At 36.9% G+C, this 24,418-nt stretch overlaps 2 protein-coding genes across 2 annotated transcripts; both read right to left on the bottom strand.

The window, feature by feature from the left end:
• LOC145957941 (uncharacterized) lies at positions 1-387 on the bottom strand. Its single transcript, XM_083074373.1, has one exon. It carries the CDS (start codon positions 385-387, stop codon positions 1-3), a length of 387 nt encoding a protein of 128 aa, XP_082930499.1.
• Positions 388-3,318: 2,931 nt separating this feature from the next.
• On the bottom strand, positions 3,319-5,202 carry LOC109819062 (uncharacterized). Its single transcript, XM_083074374.1, has 3 exons — positions 4,149-5,202; positions 3,580-4,058; positions 3,319-3,525 (listed from the first exon to the last, which is right to left on the bottom strand). The coding sequence occupies exons 1-3, from the start codon at positions 5,200-5,202 to the stop codon at positions 3,319-3,321; spliced, it is 1,740 nt and encodes a 579-aa protein (XP_082930500.1).
• Positions 5,203-24,418: the final 19,216 nt, after the last annotated feature.

The raw sequence follows: 24,418 nt of genomic DNA on the forward strand, positions 1-24,418 counted from the left end.
TTAACTGAAATAAGCTTTCAAGTGAGTTGAGTTCCACGTTCTTGGAATGACCTTTCCGGAAAGCTCTTCCAATTTGTATGCACCGTTGTCGAGAGAGTGGCGGATTCTGAATGGGCCGTCCCAGTTTGCTGCTAATTTACCTTCACGGGGGTTGCGCCTGGCCGATCCTTGAATGCGCCATACTAGGTCTCCTTCCTTAAAACATCGCTTTGAAAGCGTGGAATTGAATTGCCTGCTCATCCTCTGTTTGCATGCCTCGGCTACGATGCGTGCCTTGTCTCGGACTTCATCTACAACATCAACCTCTACCCGAAGGGATAAGTTATTGCTTGCCTCGTCAAAATGTATCCGACGGAACGAAGGCTCGCCAACTTCTACGGGGATCATGACATCCGTACCATATGTCAATCGGAACGGGGTTTCCTTTGTTGTGGACTGAGGTGTGCATCTATAAGCCCACAAGACTTCTATCAGCTCTTCGGCTCAAACGCCTTTAGAATCTCCTAAGCACTTCTTCAGTTCTGTTAGAATGACCTTGTTCGCAGCCTCGGCTTGTCCGTTTTACTGGGGATGTTCAACCGATGTGAATCGGTGTCGTATACCCAAGTTAGTGATAAATTTGTTTAATTTCTGATCTGTGAACTGAAGACCGTTGTCCGTTATAATGGCATATGGTATGCCGAATCGTGTGACGATGTTCTTCCACAGGAACTTCTGAACCATGTTGGCCGTGATCGTGGCTAGCGGTTCGGCCTCTATCCACTTTGTGAAGTAGTCGATAGCGACCAACAGAAATTTACATTGTCCTTTGGCGAGGGGGAATGGACCGAGGATGTCCATCCCCCACAGGGCGGCCAAGGAGCACTAATACTATGTAGCTCTTCAGCCGAGGCGTGAATTATGTTTCCATGGCGCTGACATTGCATACATCGCTTTACAAATTCGGCGCAATCGGTTTTAAGAGTTGGCCAGTAGTACCCCGCTCTCAATACCTTGGCTGCCAAAGTTCTTCCACCCGAGTGAGACCCACATATCCCTTCATGGACTTCTCTCAGGACATAATCTGCTTGTGCTGAATCAAGGCATTTCAGTAGTGGTGTGGAGAAGCCCCTTCGGTACAATTCTCCGCTAACAACTGAGTATCTGGCTGCCTGCGTTTGGAGCTTTTTGGCGGCTGACGGATCAGTTGGTTGCTTGCCCTTTTCAATATAATCCATTATCTCGATTATCCAAGTTTGTTGGGGTTCATCAACCGACACACATTCAACCGGGTTGACACTAGGAGTTGCAAGGTCGAGATGAAGAGTAGTTCGAAGCTGCCCAGGTTTTCGACTACTGCTAGCCAACCGAGCTAGTTGATCGGCACGCTCATTGTGTTCTCGGGGGGTATGTTTGACCTGGACTTCATCGAAAGTGTTGCGTGTGTTCTGAAACAAATGGTAATATTTCAACAAGTTAGAATCTTTCACCTAAAAGTGATCATTGACTTGCTCCGAAAAAATCTTCGAATCTGTCCAACACAATACTCGCCGAGCCCCAACCTCTTGGGCGAGCTGTAGTTCTGCCAGTAATGCCTCGTACTCGGCTTGATTATTTGAGGCCTTGAACGCAAATCGTAGGGACTGTTCGAGAACCAACCCGATTGGTCCTTTAAGGATTATTCCTGCTCCGCTACCTTGGCTATTTGAAGATCCGTCCACATGCATTGTCCACAAGTCATTCTCAAAGTGGCCTTTCGGCTGTAATTCATTTACAAAATCGGCCAAGCACTAGGATTTAATCGGGCCTCGCGCCTCAAAAGTTATATCAAACTCCGAAAGCTCAATTGAGCAGGCCATCATTTGCCCAGCCAACTCTTGTTTGCGCAAAACCTTGGCAATTGGGCAGTCAGTTCGGACGACCACATGATGACTTTGAAAGTATTTCCGGAGACGACGAGCCGTGTGAACTAGTCCAAGCGCCACTTTCTCCAGGAGTTGATATCTTGTTTCTGCTTCTTGTAGCATTCGGCTAATAAAATACACCGGCCATTGCACGTCCTTTTCTTGCACCAAGACGGCACTTATGGCTTCATTCGACACGCACAAGTACACCACCATGTCTGCCCGTGGGTCGGGCTTAGAGAGAATGGGGGGAGCCGAGACGTTGCTTCAAATCTTGGAAAGCCTCTTCACAACCGACAAACCATTCAAATTTCTTGACTTTCCTTAACAAACCTACAATAGGCTTTGCTAGCTCCGCGATACATGGTAAAAATCTTGATAGGGATGTGAGCCGCCCGGCCAACTTCTGAACTTCCTTGAGGTTTTGGGGACTTCTCATATCAATGACTGCCCGACATTTATCGGGGTTGGCTTCGATGCCCCTTGCCGACAACATGAAGCCGAGAAATTTGCCCCCCGATACGCCAAACACACATTTTTCTGGATTGAGCCGCATGTCATATTTGCGGAGTTGATGGAATATTTCAGAAAGGTCAGCTATGTGTTGGGCGACGTCTGCCGATTTAACTACCATATCATCGACGTACACCTTGATATTCTTGCCGAGCTGGTGTCGAAAAATGTTGTTCATCAACCTTTGATAGGTTGCTCCTGCGTTTTTCAAGCTGAAAGGCATCACCCGATAATAATAGTTGGCGGTGTCGGTGATAAAAGCTGTCTTCTCTTCATCGCAGGGATGCATTCGGATTTGATTGTACCCCGAATAAGCGTCGAGAAAGGTGAGAATCCTATGTCCTGACGCACCGTCAACCAATCGATCAATGTTTGGGAGCAGGTAAGCGTCCTTCGGGCATGCCCTATTGAGATTAGTGTAGTCGGTACACATTCTCCATTTGCCATTCGTCTTTTTCACCATTACTACGTTCGCCAACCACGTAGTATACTGAACTTCCCGAATAAACCTAGCATCAAGTAATTTTGCAACTTCTGCTTCTACTGCAAGTTTTCGCTCGGTTTCCATTTTCCTTTTACTCTGAGCAACCGGCCGAGCCTCAGCGCATATTGATAACTTGTGACACATAAAGTTTGGGTCAATGCCAGGCATGTCGGAAGGTGTCCAAGCAAAAAGGTCCTTATTCCGAGTGATCACAAGACTTAGGGCAGAACGATCGTCCTCGGATATCTCGACGCCTATATACGTAACTTGAGTGGAGAGTGAACCGAGCTGTAATTGAACTTTTTCTTCTATTGGTTGTACGCGTTCTTCGTCATTCATTCTCGGATCGAGATCCCAAGTTACGGGCTCGTCTAATGCCAAAGGAGTGATAGCATGAACCCTCTTTGATTTTGATTGTCGTTCCTCCACCGAGGATATTCAAAAACTAGCGAAGTAACACTCTCGAGCAGCCTTTTGATCGGCATGGATAGTAATGATCTTTCCTTTGTCGGATGGGAATTTCATTGCTAGGTGTGGTGTTGAGACAATCGCTCCCAGCATGTTTAGTGAGGGGCGGCCGAGGAGGATGTTATATGACGTGCTGGCGTGTACCACGATGTACTTCACTTGAATTTCTCTGCTCTCCTGTTCGTCAAAACAAAAACGAGTAAAGAGATTAATATACCCCTTAGTACTTACCCTTTCACCTGAAAAACCGACAAGGGGGTCATCATATGGGATTAACTCCTTTTCTGAAATACCCAACTGTTTGAAGGTATTCCAGTATAGAATGTCCGCCGAACTGCCTTGATCGATTAACGTCTTCTTGACTATGCAGTTATGAATTTCTATGCTGATCACCATCGGATCGTCCGGCTCGGGGTCAATACCCTGAAAATCGGCATCTTTGAAAGTTATGGTTGGCAATCTTCGGGAAGGTTGCCTATCCACGGCATGTACTGATCGGATAGCCCGCAAGTGCCTCTTTTGGGCTGAAGAAGTAGAGCCCCCGCCCGCAAATCCTCCTGCGATTGTATTAATGACCCTTCTACGCGAAGATGTCGGGTCGTCTTTCCTGTCCCATGACCTGCTTCGTTCACGCCGAGGCCTCTCAGCTTGGTCCTGAGTTCGCCGATCTTGGTTTCGAGGCTGATATGAAGAGCGACACCGAGAAGAATCTGATCGATCGACAAAATTATGAAGCTAGCCTTATTTGATCAAGTCTTCAATTTTATCCTTCAGGGCGGCACACTCCTCTATGGAATGACCCCGATTGCGGTGATATCGACAAGATTTGCTGGTGTCAGCGCGTGGTGGAGTGGATGCCCTTTTCGGCACTGCCAAAACTTCCGATGAGAGAGCTTGTTCCAGTACTGCTGCTCTACTGGCATTTTGGGGTGTATAATGAGAGTATTTTGGTCCACGAACGGGTCTATCTCTTAATGCTATCTCTTTACCTCGGCCCCTGAACGGTTGTTCTACTTGTTTTTCGGCCATACTCACTGGTTCGGCTCTGGCTTGATTACGATATTCTTCCAACTCTTCCATTTGCATATACTTGTCAGCCCTCCTTCGTAGGTCATTCATATCCGAATGAGGCTTTTTACAAATGCTATTGACGAACGGTCCCGGCTTTAAAGCCGTTGTGAGGTGGTGGAGCGCTACGGCCGGATTGAGATCTCGGATCTCCAAGGCTGCCTTGTTGAACCGATCCATAAATGTCCTGAGCGATTCCTTTTTGTCTTGCCGAAGGCTGACCAGAGATAAAGAAGTCAAGCTATGGGGACGACTCGTTGCGAATTGAATGGTGAACTGGGCGGATAACGTGTTGAACGAGTCTATTGAATTGGGGGGTAGCAGAGTGAACCAGCTCAAAGCCCTGCCTTTGAGAGACGTCAGGAAAATGCGACACAAGGCAGCGTCGTCCGTGGTGCTCAAGGTTACCTGCGTAAGAAAAACATCAAGGTGTTCATCAGGGTCGGTTGTACCGTCATATTTATCAATGGGTAATGCTTTCCAATTATCGAGCAAGGATAGTTGCATAATAGAAGGTGTGAAAGGGTGGCGATGCGATCCAATTGTTGCCAAGTCAGTGGGACGGCCGACTGTGGGCAAAGCCGAAGGGAGTTTTTCTGGTGCGGCGGCCGAACCATGTGGAACCGATGTGTGGACTCCATGAGACTGGTAAGACCCTTGTGTCTGAGTATTGGTGGGCTGAGTAGGTTTCCATGAAGGGTCTGGATTTTTAAGTGCTTCATTTTCAGCCCTCAAGGCTGAAAGCTCTTTCGCGTCCTTTTCCCGCTGTTGTTTCATAGCCTCCATCTCTTGTTTCAGTAGACGAACGGTCTCAGACAGATCGGTTTCATCTACTACCTCCACATGTTCCTCTTCGGTCTAGTGGTCTTCTGTGTTTGTTCTTCTTGTTTTCGCCATTTCCTTGTCAAGTCTTCAAGTCATCCTCAATTCGGTCCCACGGTGGGCGCCAAAATGTACCTGTCAAAAGGATACACCGGTAATCTTCTTGTAGTCTGAGGGCCGAACGAGCACTCCGATCGAATATTTCGGTAAGCCGGGGGTGGAGATACCTGCAAAAGGCACTCCGACGCTCAAGTCAGAATAAGCACAAATATCGATGGCAATTAATGAACAGTGACGTTACCTTTTGACGTGAGCTATTTATACTGACATCCATGGGCCCTGGTGTCCTTGGGCCCCGTGACGACTATCGTATTAGGTAATACGTCCTTAATCAGCTTATGGATATGATTATCTCTTAACTCTTGATTAGGGATAATCTTACACTCCTGATTGAGGATCTGGGTTATTATAGTGGCCGATGTCTGATCGGCCACCTGGCTCGGCCATCTGGGTGCTGATTAGGTATCGGTAACCTGATTCGGCCATTCAAGTGCCGATTGGGTGTCGGCTAACTGGACACCCAATCAGCCCTTGAATGGCCGAATCAGGTTACCGATACCTAATCGGCACCCAGATGGCCGAGCCAGGTGGCCAATCAGACATCGGCCACTATAATAACCCAGATCCTTAATCAGGAGTGTAAGATTATCCCTAATCAAGAGTTAAGAGATAATCATATCACTACAAGAAAAATGCTGATTTCTGACAGAAATAGGCAAATTTCCGACGGACTTTTCTTTTTTTGACGGATTTCCGACGGATTTTAATCCGTTGAAAAAAGTGGCGTCGGAAAAAAAAAAAATCCGTTGGAAATAATTTTCTTCCGTCAGAAATTTCCAACGGAAATATCCGTCGGAAAAATCCGTCAGAAATTTCTGTCAAAATTTTCGACAGAAAAATCCGTCGAAAATTATAATTTTTTTAATTTTAATAAATTTATTAATGTAACAACTCTCATATTTGCCCTCTCAAGGGTTCTATTTCACAATATTTCACTATTTAGCATGTTTTATCCTTACTTGTGCAATTTCTGGGAGACTTCCCAAAAAGTCACCCATCCCAGTACTACTCCAGGTCAAGCACGCTTAACTGTGAAGTTCTGATGAGTAAGCTACCGAAATGTCTATGTATGTTGTCTGTATAACTTGTACAAATTAATTCATTTAAGTCATCCTCAAATATACAATCTTATATTTGTACTATAATAATAATATATAATAATTTTATATTATGAATAAGAATAATAATAATAATAATAATATATTTAATTATTCTTTATTTATATGTACTTACTTTTATAATTAACATCTACTTATTTTTATTTAAAATTATAATTTAAATTATTTAATTTTATAATTTATAATGATAATATAATTTATAAAATTATAAATATTTATTTATTACATACTTATAAATTAAATTTTAATATTTTAAATAAATTATTAATTAATTTAACATATTTATTTACCTTAAATCAAACATATAAAATTCAAAAAATGTGTTTATCCTTATTTTTTTTCTTCTAATTATCAACTATTAATAAAATACTAACTTAAAATCTTATCTAATTATATATAATATTTTCATATAAAATTTAAAACCAGATATTAGTTATACAAAAATATTAAGATCATATAGTAAATTGTCAATAAGATTTTAGTTAAATAATTTAAAATAATTAATGTTTCAATTATATTGTTAATTAGTAAATAATTTATCCCAAAACTAATTAATTTTTTTATATTAATTATTAGTAAAATTTAATAACTTTTTAATTTAACAATTAATTGGATCGATGAAATTCAACACACACCATGAGTTATTGAGCAGAATAACTTTACCAAGAGTTATTTTGTAAGTTATCTTAAATCAAACATATAAAATTCAAAAAATGTATTTATCCATGTTTTATTTTTTAATTATCAACCATTAATAAAATACTAACTTAAAATCTTATCTAATTATATCATAATATTTTCATATCAAATTTAAAACCAGTTCTTACATTTTCGACAAATATAATTTGTTTGAAATATTCTATCAATAATATAGTTTTTCCTACAGAAATTTTCTCATCGAAAATATAAATTTTTCGACAGATTTAATTTTGTTTTATAAAAAATCATCTTCGATTAATATAATATTTTGTATATATGATTTAAGAGTAAAAGATTTTCAATTTAACAGTTGAATTTACAAAATTCACATTTAATATAAAGTTATTGAGCGGTGTAATACTTAGTAAAATTTATACCATTGTAATTATATATATATATATATATATATATGTGTGTGTGTGTGTGTGTGTGTGTCTATATATATATATATATATATATATATATATATATATATATATTAAATGTGACTTTTACAAAGTATTACACCGCTCAATAACTTTATATTAAATGTGAATTTGGTAAATCCAACTGTTAGATTGAAAGTTCATATCTCTTATAGATTATATATACAAAACTTTATATTAATCCAAGATGATTTGATACTTCATTCTTATAAAATAAAATTGATGTAATATATTCATTTCAAAATACACTAAAATATGAACTCTTGGATTATCTTCCAGTTGTTGTTCAATTTTAACAAAATTTGATATACACGTATAAAGTGATATGAACTTTCAATTTAATGGTTGGATTTATAAAATTTACATTTAATATAAAGTTATAGAGCGGCATAATACTTAGTAAAAGATACACCGGTATAATTATAACTCCCTATATTATATATATATATATATATATATATATATATATATATATATATATACATACACATACATACATATATATATATATATGGACAGTTGCACGTTTGGAATAGTGAGACACTTGCCCTCACTACTATTTGACATATACATAATTTTTTATCTAAAAAAATAATATATTTTAAAAAAATAAAATTATATTCTAATAATAGATTCGGCAAAAATGTTTATTTATTTGATATCTGTCAAATTTTTGAAGGAAATTAATTCTCATGTGATAAAAAAATTTCTTAATAATGAATTAATTTTTAAAAAAAATTTAATTATAATATATATATGTATATATATATATATATATATATATCTCTTAATATTCACATATATAATGTAATATATTAAAACAAATAATTTTTTGATAAAATAAAATTTGTAGCATGCATGTTTCTCTTTTGTGTTTTTTATTTATTATATACGTTGATTGAAAAAATCAAAATAGTAAAATTGTATACATTGATTAAAAAAATCAAAATAAGAAAAATCATAAGATTTATATTCCATTTAGAATTGTTATTATAAGATATATTTTAAAATAAATTATCATCTAAAAATATATATTAGATATTAAAAACATATTTATATCATAAATAAATTAAACTTTATTTTTATAAATTTAACATATTTATTTTTATATTTTTAATAGTGTTAAATTATTATAAAATAAGTCTTTATGATTGTAGTTCTACCCAAACATTTAAAAATTGTTTATGATAGATAAATAAGTCATACTTAAAATATATATTTTTAAAGAAAATTAGGTTCAAACCAAGTAAATTATAATAAAATATAGTATGACCTAATTTATTTTCATCTTTAATACTAATCGTAGATATAAAAAACTTGTAATAAATAATTATAATATATATTTATACCTTTAAAAGATATATAAAATTTTTAATACTACAAATATATATAAGAAATTAAAAAAATAAATTAAAAAAGAAATTAAAAATAAAAATTAAAAATAATAATTAAAAATAAGATTTCATACGGAAAATTCCGTCAGAAATTTTTGACGGATCCGTATCCGTCGGAAATTTTCCGTCGGAAATTTACATTTTTCTTGTAGTGTATCCATAAGCTGATTAAGGACGTATTACCTAATACGATAGTCGTCACGGGGCCCAAGGACACCAGGGCCCATGGATGTCAGTATAAATAGCTCACGTCAAAAGGTAACGTCACTGTTCATTAATTGTCATCGATATTTGTGCTTATTCTGACTTGAGCGTCGGAGTGCCTTCTGCAGGTATCTCCACCCCCGGCTTACCGGAATATTCGATCGGAGTACTTGTTCGGCCCTCAGACTACAAGAAGATTACCGGTGTATCCTTTTGATAGGTACAGTAACATTTTGCAGCCTGTTAGAGAGCCACCTCAAATCGCTTTTTGAGCAAGCATTGTTTGATGATGTCGTTGTAGTGATAATCAACGTTGACCCCGATCTCACGGTGGAGTGACTTATTTTCAAGCTCGTCTCGGTGGTGCAGATGATTCTCCCTAACTCTAATGATGTACTTGACCACCACTTTTATGAGGTAGGACTGACATTTCACCTTTGTAAGGACATTCTCGGAATAATTTCTAAGAACATTGAGAAGAGTTTGAAAAATTTTGTGTCAATTAGAATTAATGATTGGAACTTGCTATTTTGGACTGCACAACCAGGTGGATCGATGATTTTGGAATAGGTGGAGGAGAAGCTCCAACTCAAATCGAAGAAGCTTAGGTCCACGTGACATGTGTTGAGCGAGTTTGGTTAAAGTTGGCATTACCTTTTTGACACTAACTTCACCAACTATGTCGCTTCATCTGCTCATAGCAACCGACTCCACCTTTTGTATTGTGTGGGAAGATTCCAATGAAAGTTTACCAGTTAGTAATGACTAGATGTGTCAAATGGGTTGGGCTACCCTAACTTATGCAGGTCAAATGTTATTTTAGGTTATGTTGACCTGACTTATATTTTGCTACAATTTTTTGACCCAACTTGACCCTTGTCGGTTTATCTAGAAAAATTGGCCTAATTAAAAAAAATTAGATCTATTTTTTACAATGAAAAATATATAAATTATAATATGATTATTTGATACTATATACTAGTTATAAATGAGCAATCAGCTAGTCACAATCATATAGTATCGGGTAGTTAAAAATGTCCATACATTAAATGTAACACCCTGAATTTTCTACTAATACAATATTAATCATTATTTATTTTTGTATTATTTTCTTATAGTTATTTTAGTTAATTAGAGGGGTTTTATAGAATATTGTAAAGGTTTGTAATAATTTAAATTATTTATGAAAATTTTTATATAAATTCTATTTTTTTAGGCCGGAATGGGCTGTTCCAAAAGTGGAACGGCCCGTTCCAAACAATGAAAGTAAACTGTTTTGAGGTAGCAGAACGGGTTGTTCCAAAAGTGGAACGGGCCATTCCAAATTAGTAAAAAGGCCCATTTGGGTTATTCTAGAACGGGCCGTTCCCAAAGTGAAACGGGTCGTTCCAAGATTCTAAAATTGCCTAAAAACCTTAGTTGGAAATGGGCCGTTCCAACTATGGTCAATAAGTGTTAACATGAACCCTAGAACGGGCCATTCTGATTTGAGAACGGGTCGTTCTGATTTTTGAAAATGGGTCGTTCTGATTTTATAACGGGTCGTTCTAGTTGTAAATTTTGCCTATAAAGCATGGCTCCGGAACGGGCCGTTTCAAATTTAGTATGGGTCGTTTCGAGTACCCCTGAATGCCTATAAATAAGAGGCAGGGGGTGAAAAAAATTATAACTGACTAAGAAGGTGAAAACTTAGAGAGAGAAAGAGAAAGAAAGAGAGAGAAAGAGAGAGAAAGAGAAAGAAAGAGAGAAAAAGAAATAGGGAATCCAGAGGAAGAAAGTAACAAGGTCCTGCTCAAGTTTCAGCTCTTGCATATCCAGGTAAGGGGGGAGTGAGAAACCTCGCTCGGGGATGTGGGAATAATTGTTGGATAGTCTGATTGTCGGATTGGCCCCCAATCCCTTGCCTTTTGCATGTTTCTAGGAACATGCAAAGTATTAATGTGTTCTGATTTATTTTCTGTTTGCTCTACTTTGTTCCTTGTTGGAAATAATAAATGAATATGTAATTAATGTTAAAAATAAATAAGTTTTAATATGAATAAGAATGCTCTCTGTGGATTCCTATGCGGATCTTATGAGGAATAATTATGACATGACTATGTGAAATATGCACAAATGACATGAGACATAAGAATGGACTATTGAGACAAGCTGTGATTATGAGAATATGAAAAATGATGACATGATGTATGATGACAAAAACTAGGAGAAGTGGTAGATGTTATTCTCCTCGGATTCACCAATGCTTGGACCTCTTCAATGGAGCTTGAAATCCGAATGTAAGACACTTGAAGGAGTGAAGATTTTCGGACTTAGGGTTCCTATACTATGGATGGAAGCATCCAAGCTTAAGGAACAAAGGAAAGCTCACTTCAAAAGGTAGGAAACCTAGCTAGGGTTCCTAAAAAGTGATGGCTCTCTCTTGGTGAATTTTGGAAGAAACTTGGCAGAATATTTGCTCTCAAATTTCATATATCAAAAGTGATTACAATGTGTGAAGGAGGGAGCTTAAATGGATCTGGAATTAGGGACACTTGGCGCCAATGTGGAGGCTTCACATGTGGCGCCAATGTGGAGGCTTCACATGTGGCGCCAAGTTTTGAATTCAAATTTTGAATTTGAATTCAAAACTTAACTCACATGTACAAGTCCGGTTCACATTGATGCTAGGTGTATTTAGGTTTGATTTAGTGTGCATTTAGGGTTGAATTTGAGTCACACATGTTCAGCCAAGGTGGCACCATCCATGTGACTCAAAATGCAACTTAAATGCATGCTAAATTAAACCTAGTTTTGCCTAATTCAATTAAACTAATAATCCTCCTTAAATCCTAATCTAATGACCTAAATGCAATGGTCAATCAATTACAATGAATAGGAAAAATTACAAGAATGAAAATGAGCCCAATATTGGGTACCAAAAGCCCAAAGGCCCATGAAGCCCAAAACTAGGCCCAATAAGCCTATGACCCAAAAATGCTACTCTATGTCGTCCAAAATACAAGACCAAAATATGTGAAACCTATACTAATATAATATGTACAAAATATAAGAAAAATGGATTTATTAAGAGATGACCCATGTGAAGCTCAAATTGGGCCTTCTAGGCCCATCGGGCCCATTGGGCCTTGACTGGCCCAAACCTTCATGTCTAGCCCACTCCTCTTGGATCTTTTAGGTTGTCACCTCTTGCCTTCCTTAGCATGATTCCATCAATGTACTAAATGAAATTCTGTAATAAGTCAAATGTTGAGTCAATGAAATAATGAATGTATGACATGCATCATATGCACATATAACTCCAAGTGTGCCGCTTATGCCGCATACCAGTGATTTACTGAGATATTTTAGGTGTACCTTAGGGTCACCAGTGACGTAACATGCTAACAAGGTGTACCTTAGGGTCACCCATGACGTAACATGCTAACAAGGTGTACCTTAGGGTCACCCACGACGTAACATGCTAACAAGGTGTACCTTAGGGTCACCAGTGATGTAACAAGCTATGAGAAATGTGAAACTTCCATATGGCGCCACATGCATGCATTTATGAGTCGAGTCCATGACATCATTGCATGATAAATGAGTGTATCTGTGATATTGATTATGTATGTGTATTGTTTACATGTGACTTATGGTTGTTGTGTGTGCTATCTAACCTTTATTTCTGCACCTGAAATTGAGTGAGATGTTTCTCACTCTTTGTTATTCTTGTACATGTTTAAATTGTGTTGCAGGTGATCATCATCATGGGGATGTTGGTGATGAGGCTTAAGGCTTCAGTTGGGCATGCTCTGATAGGATGTGACATCGGGGCATAACTAGGCTTAGTTTAGGATGTTATTGTTTTAAAAGCCTTAATTTTCTTTTCTTTTGTAATTTTGAACGTTCTTGATAAAAGACCAAAATGTGCATCTTTGTCATATTATTTTTATTACATGATTTAGAAGTTATAAGTTAATTCCTAACTAGGAAGCACTGCCACCTTTGCTGGAATTAATCTATATTTTCCTTTATATGATTTCTTGAGTTTTGATACTTACATGTTGACCTTTTATGATTTATGAGTTACGAATGTGAATCTTCTACCTTATGATATTTGAGACAATTATTTTATCCATGAAAGATGTTGTCAACTACGAAAGATTCTATTTACTCAAAAAGGAAAAAAAAAATTATTGTTTATATTTATTGTGTATTAATGTTGGGGTAGATGGTGTCACATTTAGTGGTATCAGAGCAGGTCGATCCAATCGACCGTGAGTTATAAGTTTACTATGCTTATTTGGTAGATGAATGATGGACTAAATTGATTGTGGAACTTACTGATATGCTAGTGTAATGATTGATTATGTCTATTAATTGTACTATTTTCTTAGATTATGGCTGGTAGAAATGATCGTGCGATTACTGATGCTCTTCAAGCATTAGCACAAGCTATGAATAATAACAATAGGGCTGGAGTCGTTCTTAACTGGTTGGAGCAATTTCAGCGAAATCACCCACCTACCTTTAAAGGGGGATATAACCCAGATGCTGCTATGAATTGGCTAACGGAGATCGAGAAGATCTTCAATGTCATGGATTGTCCCCTCGCTCAGAAGGTGAAGTTGGCCACCTTCATATTGACTGCTGATGCTCACTTTTGGTGGGAAGGAGCACTTTGAACGATGATTGATGGAGGGGTGTACTTGAATTGGGACAACTTCAAGAAGGTCTTTCTTGAGAAGTATTTCCCGGATGATGTGAGGAGTCGGAAAGAAATGGAATTTCTTGAACTGAATCAAGGGAATGACACAGTGGCAGAGTATGCTGCCAAATTTGATGCTTTGGTTCGTTATTGTACACACTACCATGGTGAGGGTGGTGAAAGGGATAAATGCATAAAATTTGTAAATGATTTGCGTCCTGAGGTGAAGACTGCAATTAATTATCAGGAGATATATCACTTTCCCACTTTGGTCAATAAGCGCAACATTTATGACCGTGACAACCGTGCTCATGCTGCTTTCTATAAAGGAGTTGGAGGTCCTATTCGTGCTGTGAGTTCTAGTACTTCGGGTAGGAGTAAGCCTTACTCTGCTCCTACTAGATTTCAAGGGAGTAAAGCTGCTGCTAATAAAAGCAAGTCATTTACTAGAGGATCCACTATTAGTACTACTAGAAGTGTTGGAGGGTCTGTGTCCACTCCTTTAGGAAGATGTGGGAAGTGTGGACGTATTGGTCATAATCAGTCTGAGTGTCGTGACAAGGAGGTTACCTGCTTCAATTGCAGTGGTAAGGGTCACATCAGCACCCAATGTCCTGAACCACCAAGAACACGTGTTATTGGATCGGGTTTGCAAATTAAGCGTCCAAAGACTATAGGGAGAGTATTTGCTCTTAGTGGTGTTGAAGCTGCTCGGTCGGAAAATTTGATACAAGGTACTTGTTTCATAGATGAGACTCCTTTTGTTGTACTATTTGATTATGGTACAACTCATTCCTTTATTTCTGTCTCTTGTGTCCAAAAATTGAATTTGCCAGTGTCTTTGTTAGATTTTGATTTAGTTGTTGAAACCCCTACTAATGGTCTTGTGACTACATCCCTAGTGTGTTTGAAATGTCCTTTCACAGTTTCTGATAAGCAGTTTCTAGTTGACTTAATTTGTTTGCCTCTTAATCAATTAGATGTTGTTAGAAAAGAATGGCACAATCCAAGAGGGGGGGTAGATTGGATTCTATGACCCTTTAAAAATTATCAGAGTATTTAGGATCTTTATTTCACTTAAACTTTTCTAAGACTGAATTTTTCAAATGAAGCTCTCTTAAAGACTTGTTATGAAAGTATGAATGCAATATGCTTTCTTGATTACAAAATTGTGAGGTTCAAATATAATATTCTAATTCAGATTTAAACCAACAATTTTCACATACACATGTTAATCAAGAATTATCTTCTTTAATGTTCAATCAAGCAATTACTCAAAGTAAAAGATAAGGTAGAAGAAGATTGCACAAGTCTTTTATACTGGTTCAGCCACTCCACAGGTGACCTACATCTAGTCCTTAATCAACACCTGATTAAGATTTGTTCCACTATCTTAAGCAAGAAGATTTACAAGCACACACACATGCATATACTTCAACACAAAAGATAACCACTTTCTTGACCCCAAGAAAGCACCCCTTGTAGAACCCACTAAAAGAAACCTTACCACTTGAGAAACCCTTCTCAAGATTTTTACAAAGATTCACAAAGAATAAAGGAACGAATTCACCTGGAATTCTTGAAGCAAATCTTAATCTTCCCCTTTCAAGATATGATGATGATGATAATCTCACAAAGTTTTTCACAAACGTTTTTACTCTTGGATTTCACAAAGAAAACTCTCCAAGATGTCACAGAGACTCCACAAAAACGTTTTTCACAATTTGATTATCAGTTCTAACTCTTGTCTGAAGTTTCTCAAAGTTCAAACTATTTATAAAAGTTTCAGACGCAGATAATCGATTATTTTAAAGAATAATTGATTATTTTGTTCTTCAGATTTTCTGGAAATCAACCAAGAACAATATAATCAATTATTTTGCTAGATAATCGATTATTCTAGAGAGTTGTTTCTGGGATAATCGATTATTTTGGAAAATAATCGATTATTGCAGCAAGGCATCCCATTTTGCCTGTTGCTGGAATAATCGATTATATTTAACGATAATCGATTATTTTGAGTTAGTTTTTAAAACTTCGTTTTTAAGTCTCAAAATAACTTTCCAACCTTTTCACTCATCATCATATACTCTCTACTCAGCTTTAGATATAGATTTTCTTATGCACAAAGCATACTAAGCACACACAATATAAAATCTTATTCAAAACACCTTAATTTCTAAACTCTATTACATTGCTCCATTACATAGCATTTTCTTGACTTTTCTTTGACTTTGTTTTTGTGCTTCCAAGTTGTAAGTTGTTGTTGTACACTTATGTTGTGATCATCAAAACTCCTTTAGGTTTCAAGCTCTCCTAAGCTCAACAGATGTAATTCTTGGTATGGATTGGTTATCTTCCCACCATGTCCTTTTAAACTGCTTTGATAAATCTATTTCCTTTGGTGAATGTAAGAGTATGGAATTTCTTAGTGCTGCCGACATTAAAACTTGTTTAAAAGAAAATGAAAGAGTGTACATGATCTTCGCTTCCTTAACACTTGAGATTGATAGTAAGCTAGATGAGATTCCCTTAGTGAGAGAATTCCTAGAAGTATTCCCTACGGATGTGTCTAGTTTACCACCTAAAAGAGAGATTGAGTTTAGCATAGACTTAGTACCAGGTACCTCACCCATATCTATAGCACCCTATAGGATGTCCCCTAAAGAGTTAGTTGAGCTTAAGAAACAAATAGAGGAACTGCAAGGGAAACAATTCATTAGGCCTAGTGTCTCGCCTTGGGGAATGCCTGTTTTGTTGGTTAAGAAGAAATATGGGAGCATGAGGTTGTGCGTGGACTATAGGCGACTGAATAAAGTGACCATTAAGAATAAGTATCCCTTGCCTAGGATAGATGACCTTATGGATCAACTAGTTGGAGCTTGTGTGTTCAGTAAGATAGATTTAAGGTCAGGATACCATCATATTAGAGTGAGAGCTGAAGATGTTCCTAAGACTGCCTTTAGGACCCGCTATGGGCACTATGAGTATTTAGTTATGTCTTTTGGTGTGACTAATGCACCTAGTGTTTTTATGGACTACATGAATAGGATCTTTCACCCTTACTTGGATAGATTTGTAGTGGTCTTCATAGATGATATCCTAGTGTATTCCAAGACTAGGGAGGAGCATGTTGAGCACCTTAGGATCGTTCTTCAAACCCTTAAGGAAAAGCAGTTGTATGCTAAATTGTCAAAATGTGAATTTTGGTTGGATAGTGTGAACTTTCTAGGACATGTGATATCCAAGGGTGGGATAGCTGTAGATCCTGCTAAGGTAGAAGCTATGTTAGAGTGGAGTACACCTAAATCAGTATTTGAGATTTTGAGCTTCTTAGTACTAATCAGTTATTACAGAAGGTTCATAGAGAATTTCTCTAGGCTAGCTCTTCCTTTGACTAAGCTGACGAAGAAGGACCAACCTTTTGTGTGGAATTTTAGGTGTGAGAAAAGCTTTCAAGAGCTTAAGAGGAGATTAACTAGTGCCCCTGTGTTAGTGTTACCTGATCCTAGTAAGACTTTTGAGGTATTTTGTGATGCTTCTAAATTGGGTTTAGGAGGAGTTCTTATGTAGGAGGGTAAGGTAGTAGCTTATGCTTCTAGACAACTTAAAATTCATGAGCAAAACTATCCTACCCATGACCTTGAGTTAGCTGCAATAGTATTTGTACTTAAGTTGTGGAGACATTACTTGTTTGGGTCTAGATTTGAGGTTTTTAGTGACCATAAAAGCCTTAAGTACTTGTTTGACCAAAAGGAATTGAATATGAGGCAGAGGAGATGGTTAGAGTTCCTTAAGGATTATGACTTTCAATTGAATTATCACCCCAGCAAGGCTAATGTTGTAGCTGACGTTTTAAGTAGAAAATCTTTGAGAATGTCTTCTTTGATGATTAGGGAATTGCATATGATTGAGGAGTTTAGAGATATGAGCTTAGGGTGTGAGTTGACCTCTAAGAGTATTAAGTTGGAAGCTTTGAGAGTGACTAATAGCTTGATAGATGAGATTAGAGAAGGTCAGAGGATAAATCCTTTCTTATTGAGTCAAGTAGAAAAGTTGAATCAAGGTGTGAAAAGTGAGTTTAGATTTGGAGTGGATAGAGTTTTGAGATTTAAGGATAGGTTGTGCATTCCTAGTGTGCCAGAGCTTAAGAGAGCAATCCTAGAAGAAAGTCAGAGTATCCTTAGTATCCATCCAGGAGCCACTAAGATGTACCAAAACCTTAAGAAAATGTTTTGGTGGCCTAAGATGAAGAGGGAAGTGGAGGAATTTGTGTATGCTTGCTTAGTATGTTAGAAAGTTAAGGTAGAACACCAAAACCTTTCAGGTCTGATGCAACCTTTAGATGTTCCTGTGTGGAAATGGGATAGCCTCTATGGATTTTGTAGTTGGGCTACCTAGAACTGTGAAGAACTTGGATGCTATATGGGTCATTGTGGATAGATTGACTAAGTCTACCCATTTTATTCCCATTAATATTAGGTACCCTTTGGAGAGGTTAACCAAGTTGTACATTAGTGAGATCGTGAGGTTGCATGGAGTTCCTACTAGTATAGTGTCTGATAGAGATCCTAGGTTCACTTCTAGATTTTGGGAAAGTTTGCATAAGGCTTTAGGCACCAAGCTTAGATTGAGTTCAGCCTACCATCCCCAAACAGATGGCCAAACTGAGAGAACCATAAGAGCTTGCATCTTAGAACATGGAGGTAGTTGGGATAGTTTCTTACCTTTGATAGAGTTTACCTACAATATTAGCTACCATTCCAGTATTGGGATGGCACCCTATGAGGCTTTGTATGGTAGAAGATGTAGAACACCTTTATGTTGGGCAGAACCTGGAGAGAATACCATGTTAGGACCTGAGATAGTTCAACAAACTACTGAACATGTTAAGATGATCCAAAAGAGGATGAGAGCAACCCAGAGTAGGCAAAAGAGTTATAATGATAAGAGGAGAAAAAACCTTGAGTTTAAAGAAGGTGATCATGTATTCCTTAAAGTCACTCCTTGGACAGGACTAGGCAGAGCACTGAAATCTCATAAGATTACTCCACGTTTCATCGGTCCTTATCAAATTCTTAAAAGGATTGGTGAAGTAGCCTATCAAATTGCCTTGCCTCCATCTCTTTCAAATCTCCATAGTGTCTTTCATGTTTCCCAACTCAGAAAGTATGTCCATGATCCTTCCCATATCATTGAGTCTGACAACATTAAGTTGAAGGATAATCTCACCTATGAAATGGTTCCTTTAAGGATTGATGACACGAGGGTGAAACAACTGAGAGGAAAGGAATTCCCTTTGGTTAAGGTCGTTTGGGGAGGAAATTTTAAAGAAAGTGCTACATGGGAATTAGAAAGCAAGATGCGAAAAGTTTATCCATTTCTGTTTTCAGGTAAATTTTGGGGATGAAATTTCTAAAAGGAGGGGAATTGTAACACCCCGAATTTTCTACTAATACAATATTAATCATTATTTATTTTTGTATTATTTTCTTATAGTTATGTTAGTTAATTGAAGGGGTTTTATAGAATATTGTAAAGGTTTGTAATAATTTAAATTATTTATGAAATTTTTTATATAAATTTTGTTTTCTTAGGCTGGAACGGGCTATTCCAAAAGTAGAACGGATCGTTCCAAACAATGAAAGTAAACTGTTTTTGAGGTAGCAGAACGGGTCGTTCCAAAAGTGGAATGGGTCGTTCCAAATTAGTAAAAAGGTCCATTTGGGTTATTCTAGAACGGGTCGTTCCCAAAGTGAAACGGGTCGTTCCAAGATTCTAAAATTTCCTAAAAACCTTAGTTGGAAACGGGTCGTTCCAACTATGGTCAATAAGTGTTAACATGAACCCCATAACGGGTCGTTCTGATTTGAGAACGGGCCGTTCCAGGTTCAATACGGGTCGATTCAGGTACCCCTGAATGCCTATAAATAGGAGGCAGGGGGTGAAAAAAATTATAACTGACTAAGAAGGTGAAAACTTAGAGAGAGAAAGAGAGAGAGAAAGAGAAAGAAAGAGAGAGAAAGAGAAAGAAAGAGAGAGAAAGAAAGAGGGAATCCAGAGGAAGAAAGTAACAAAGTCCTGCTCAAGTTTCAGCTCTTGCATATCCAAGTAAGGGGGGAGTGAGAAACCTCGCTCGGGGATGTGGGAATAATTGTTGGATAGTCTGATTGTCGGATTGGCCCCCAATCCCTTGCCTGTTGCATGTTTCTAGGAACATGCAAAGTATTAATGTGTTCTGATTTATTTTCTATTTGCTCTACTTTGTTCCTTGTTGGAAATAATAAATGAATATGTAATTAATGTTAAAAATAAATAAGTTTTAATATGAATAAGAATGTTCTCTGTGGATTCCTGTGCGGATCTTATGAGGAATAATTATGACATGACTATGTGAAATATGCACAAATGACATGAGACATAAGAATGGACTATTGAGACAAGTTGTGATTATGAGAATTTGAAAAATGATGACATGATGTACTAAATGAAATTCTGTAATAAGTCAAATGTTGAGTCAATGAAATAATGAATGTATGACATGCATCATATGCACATATAACTCCAGGTGTGCCGCTTATGCCGCATACCAGTGATGTACTGAGATATTTTAGGTGTACCTTAGGGTCACCAGTGACGTAACATGCTAACAAGGTGTACCTTAGGGTTACCCATGACGTAACATGCTAACAAGGTGTACCTTAGGATTCCCCACGACATAACATGCTAACAAGGTGTACCTTAGGGTCACCAGTGATGTAACAAGCTATGAGAAATGTGAAATTTCCGTATGGCGCCACATGCATGCATTTATGAGTCGAGTCCATGACATCATTGCATGATAAATGAGTGTATCTGTGATATTTATTATGTATGTGTATTGTTTACATGTGACTTATAATTGTTGTGTGTGCTATCTAACCTTTATTTCTGCACCTGAAACTGAGTGAGATGTTTCTCACTCCCTTGTTATTCTTGTACATGTTTAAATTGTGTTACAGGTGATCATCATCATGGAGATGTTGGTGATGAGGCTTAAGGCTTCAGTTGGGCATGCTCTGATAGGATGTGACATCGGGGCATAACTAGGCTTAGTTTAGGGTGTTATTGTTTTAAAAGCCTTAATTTTTTATTTTTTTTTGTAATTTTGAACGTTCTTGATAAAAGACCAAAATGTGCATCTTTGACATATTATTACATGATTTAAAAGTTATAAATTAATTCCTAACTAGGAGGCACTGCCACCTTTGCTGGAATTAATCTATATTTTCCTTTATATGATTTCTTGAGTTTTGATACTTACATATTGACTTTTTATGATTTATGAGTTACGAATGTGAATCTTCTACCTTATGATATTTGAGACAATTATTTTATTCATGAAAGGTGTTGTCAACTATGAAAGATTCTATTTACTCAAAGGAAAAAAAAATTATTGTTTACATTTATTGTGTATTAATGTTGGAGTAGAGGGTGTCACATTAAAAGTCAAACATATTTTTACCTAAAATAGTAATTAATACATTCTTTAGTTTTTCCTGTTTAGTTCAAAACACTTTATTGTGATCAACTATTGAAGTGCTTCTACAATTGAATTTCAAATTAGGATTTAATTCTTTATTCACCGTCAAAATCCCTTCAAAATTCAACATAACTATATGGAAGATTATGCTTGATAATATACCTAACAAGTGAATCTCTATAAATTTTAGAATCAAATTTTCACTACTTTAATAAACTAACTTCATTATCCAACATGACCCCAACATCTTGGCACTTAGAGATCCAATACATTAGTAATATCACTTTTTAAATGATTAGTACTTGAAATAAGAGTGAAGAAACTCTCATAATAGTTAATTTTAAGTCTGTAACCACAACTCTTAACACTAACACAAAATAATGAAAGTGTATTACTATTATTTTATGTTATTTTATTCTATTATTTTATAATATGTTACATATTTACACATTGACAATGATGGTGATTCAAATTATCAGTTTAACGAGATATTTTATCTTGGATTTATTTGACTTGTTGAGTAGGTTATGATGGAAGAAAGTAGGGAGAAGTGATGGATGTTCTTCTCCTTAGCTCCTCCTAGCCACGGATCCTCTTTAAGGAGATAACACTGAATGGAAATGAAGCTTGAAGGATGAATGAACACGGATGATGAAGGCTAAAGCCTTGGATGGAAGTATCCAAGCTCAAGATGCAAGAGAAAGCTCACACTCAAAGAGAAGGAAATCCTAATGAATTCCTAAAGGTGAAGCTCACTCTCTCTCTCTAGAAGACTTTGAAGAAACTCGGCACTTGGCTCTCAAATTTCAATAATGTTCAAAGTAAGTACAATAGGTGAGAGGAGGGAAACATATAGCATCCGAATTTGAGGAGAACACTTGGCGCCACATGATTGGTCACATGTTGGCGCCAAGATTTGAATTCAAATTCAAATTTGAATTCAAACCTTGTGTCACATGCTCATGACCGGTCATGTAGAGCTAAATGAGAGATTAGGTTGAATTTAGAGTGAATTTAGGGTTGCATTTCGGTGTCACACTTGTGCAACCAAGGTGGTGCCAAAAGTGTGACCTAAATGCAACTTAAATTCATCCTAAATTTGACCTAATTTGTCCTAATTCAAATGAACTATTAAACCTCCTTAAACCCTAAACTAATGACCAAAATACAATGGTCTAATGAATACAATGGAAAGGAAAAATTACAAGAATGAAAATGAGCCCAATATTGGGTACCAAAAGCCCAAAGGCCCATGAAGCCCAAAACTAGGCCCAACAAGCCTAAAACCTAAAATGCTACTCTATGTGGTCCAAAATACAAGACCAAAATATATGATACCTATACTAACATGATGTATACAAAACATATGAAAATAGCTATAACAAAATATGGCCCATGAAAAGTTCAACTTGAGCCTTCCTAGGCCCAATGGGCCCGATGGACCCTGACAGGCCCAAACCTTCATGTTTAGCCAACTCCTCTTGGATCTTTGAGTATGTCACCTCTTGCACTCCAAAGCATGATTCCATCATCCCCTCCCTCTTGAAAAGGATTTGTCCTCAAATCTCGAGGATGAATGGAAGAAAAATTAACACCTACATATAAAACATGCAAGGAATAAGAAGTAACATGGTAAGAGAAAAGATCATGGATCCTAAGAGGAGTCCTAGTATCTAACCTAACAAAGAAAGATAAAATATTAGACTCTCTAAAAATAGGCTCCTCTTCTAAGCATAACCTAGAAGTAAAACCTAAAAATGTAAGAACACTATGACTAAGACAATGAAAAAACTTAAACACTACAAGATCTTGCCTAAAGTACCCTAAATGGTATCCTAGGCTTTTCCTAAAATATAAAGAAAATACTACTAAAAAACGTCCTAAACAATTTTGGATTTGATTGTTTATTAGATATTCATAGTCATATATTCTATTTTTGTCTTGTAGGGAAGGAAACATATTAAGTTCAAAAAAATAAGAACTTCCCATAAGATCAAACATAGAATATAAATTATTACAAGTTAGATCTACTAAACAATGTAAACCGAAAATTTGGTGCTTTAGAAAATCCAAAGAAATACTTCCTTCCTTGTGCACCTTCAAGGAAGTAGTATAAGGAGTAACACTAAGAATAGTCCACTCCTTCTTCACTATATCTCTAAGTTGAGAATTCGTGGTTTGAAATTTATTTTGTTTTTCATTCTCAACTCTAAGATAAGTGGCAGCATTAGGACAAGAGTCAAAACTTTTATGAATAAAGAGAGTTCTTTTCAAGTCTTGTTTGGTCATAAAATAACTCTCTTTTGTCACAATTGTCTTAGTGGAGTCCCCTTTATCCACACTCTGTCCTTCTTTCTTTTCTTTGTTTCTTTTCTTTTTCATTTGCTTTTGATCCTCAAACACTTGGGGTGGTGTTAAAGGATTAAAAACAATTTCCTTATTTTTATGAATGAAGGATATTTTGTTAGTGAGGCCATCATGTATAGTTTGTTTATCAAATTGCCATGGCCTTCCAAGCAAAATATGACAAGCTTCCATAGGGATCACATCACATAAAACTTTATCTTTATAATCCCCTATAGAAAACTTGACCTTCACTTGTTGATTCACCTCCAATTCCTCACCTTCATTGAGCCAATGAAGTTTGTAAGGGTGAGGGTGAGGAATGGTGGTAAGGGCTAACTTGTTAATCAACCTTGTACTACAACAATTTGAACATGATCCACTATCAACAATGAGAGAACAAGTTCTTTTGGAAACTAAACATCTTGTGTGAAAGATGTTCTCTCTTTGTGATAGTGAAGTGGGACAAGGTTGACTTCCAAGAAGCCTTTTGACCATAAGAAGATCACCATCAACAGGATATAGCTTTTCAATTTGAGGATCTTCCTTACTAGTCTCACTATCACTTGAAATGGTAGAACTAGATTCATCAAGGCTACTATAAATGTCTTGTCCTCTCAAAATCATGACCTTTTTAGTTGGACATTGAGAAGCTATATGGCCTC

The sequence above is a fragment of the Cajanus cajan genome, chromosome 5 (assembly GCF_000230855.2).
Source record: "Cajanus cajan strain Asha chromosome 5, NIPB_CcT2T_4, whole genome shotgun sequence".
NCBI classification, from domain to species: domain Eukaryota; kingdom Viridiplantae; phylum Streptophyta; class Magnoliopsida; order Fabales; family Fabaceae; genus Cajanus; species Cajanus cajan.

Bases quoted from the DNA above. Each gene is read 5' to 3' on its own strand.
- LOC145957941 (XM_083074373.1), bottom strand. From the start codon at position 387: ATGATCCCCGTAGAAGTTGGCGAGCCTTCGTTCCGTCGGATACATTTT.
- LOC109819062 (XM_083074374.1), bottom strand. From the start codon at position 5,202: ATGGAGGCTATGAAACAACAGCGGGAAAAGGACGCGAAAGAGCTTTCA. The intron at 4,059-4,148 runs GTCATTCCATAG...TCGATCGATCAG, and splicing joins TCGATATCACCGCAATCGGG to ATTCTTCTCGGTGTCGCTCT. The intron at 3,526-3,579 runs GTAAGTACTAAG...TTTGACGAACAG, and splicing joins TCGGTTTTTCAGGTGAAAGG to GAGAGCAGAGAAATTCAAGT.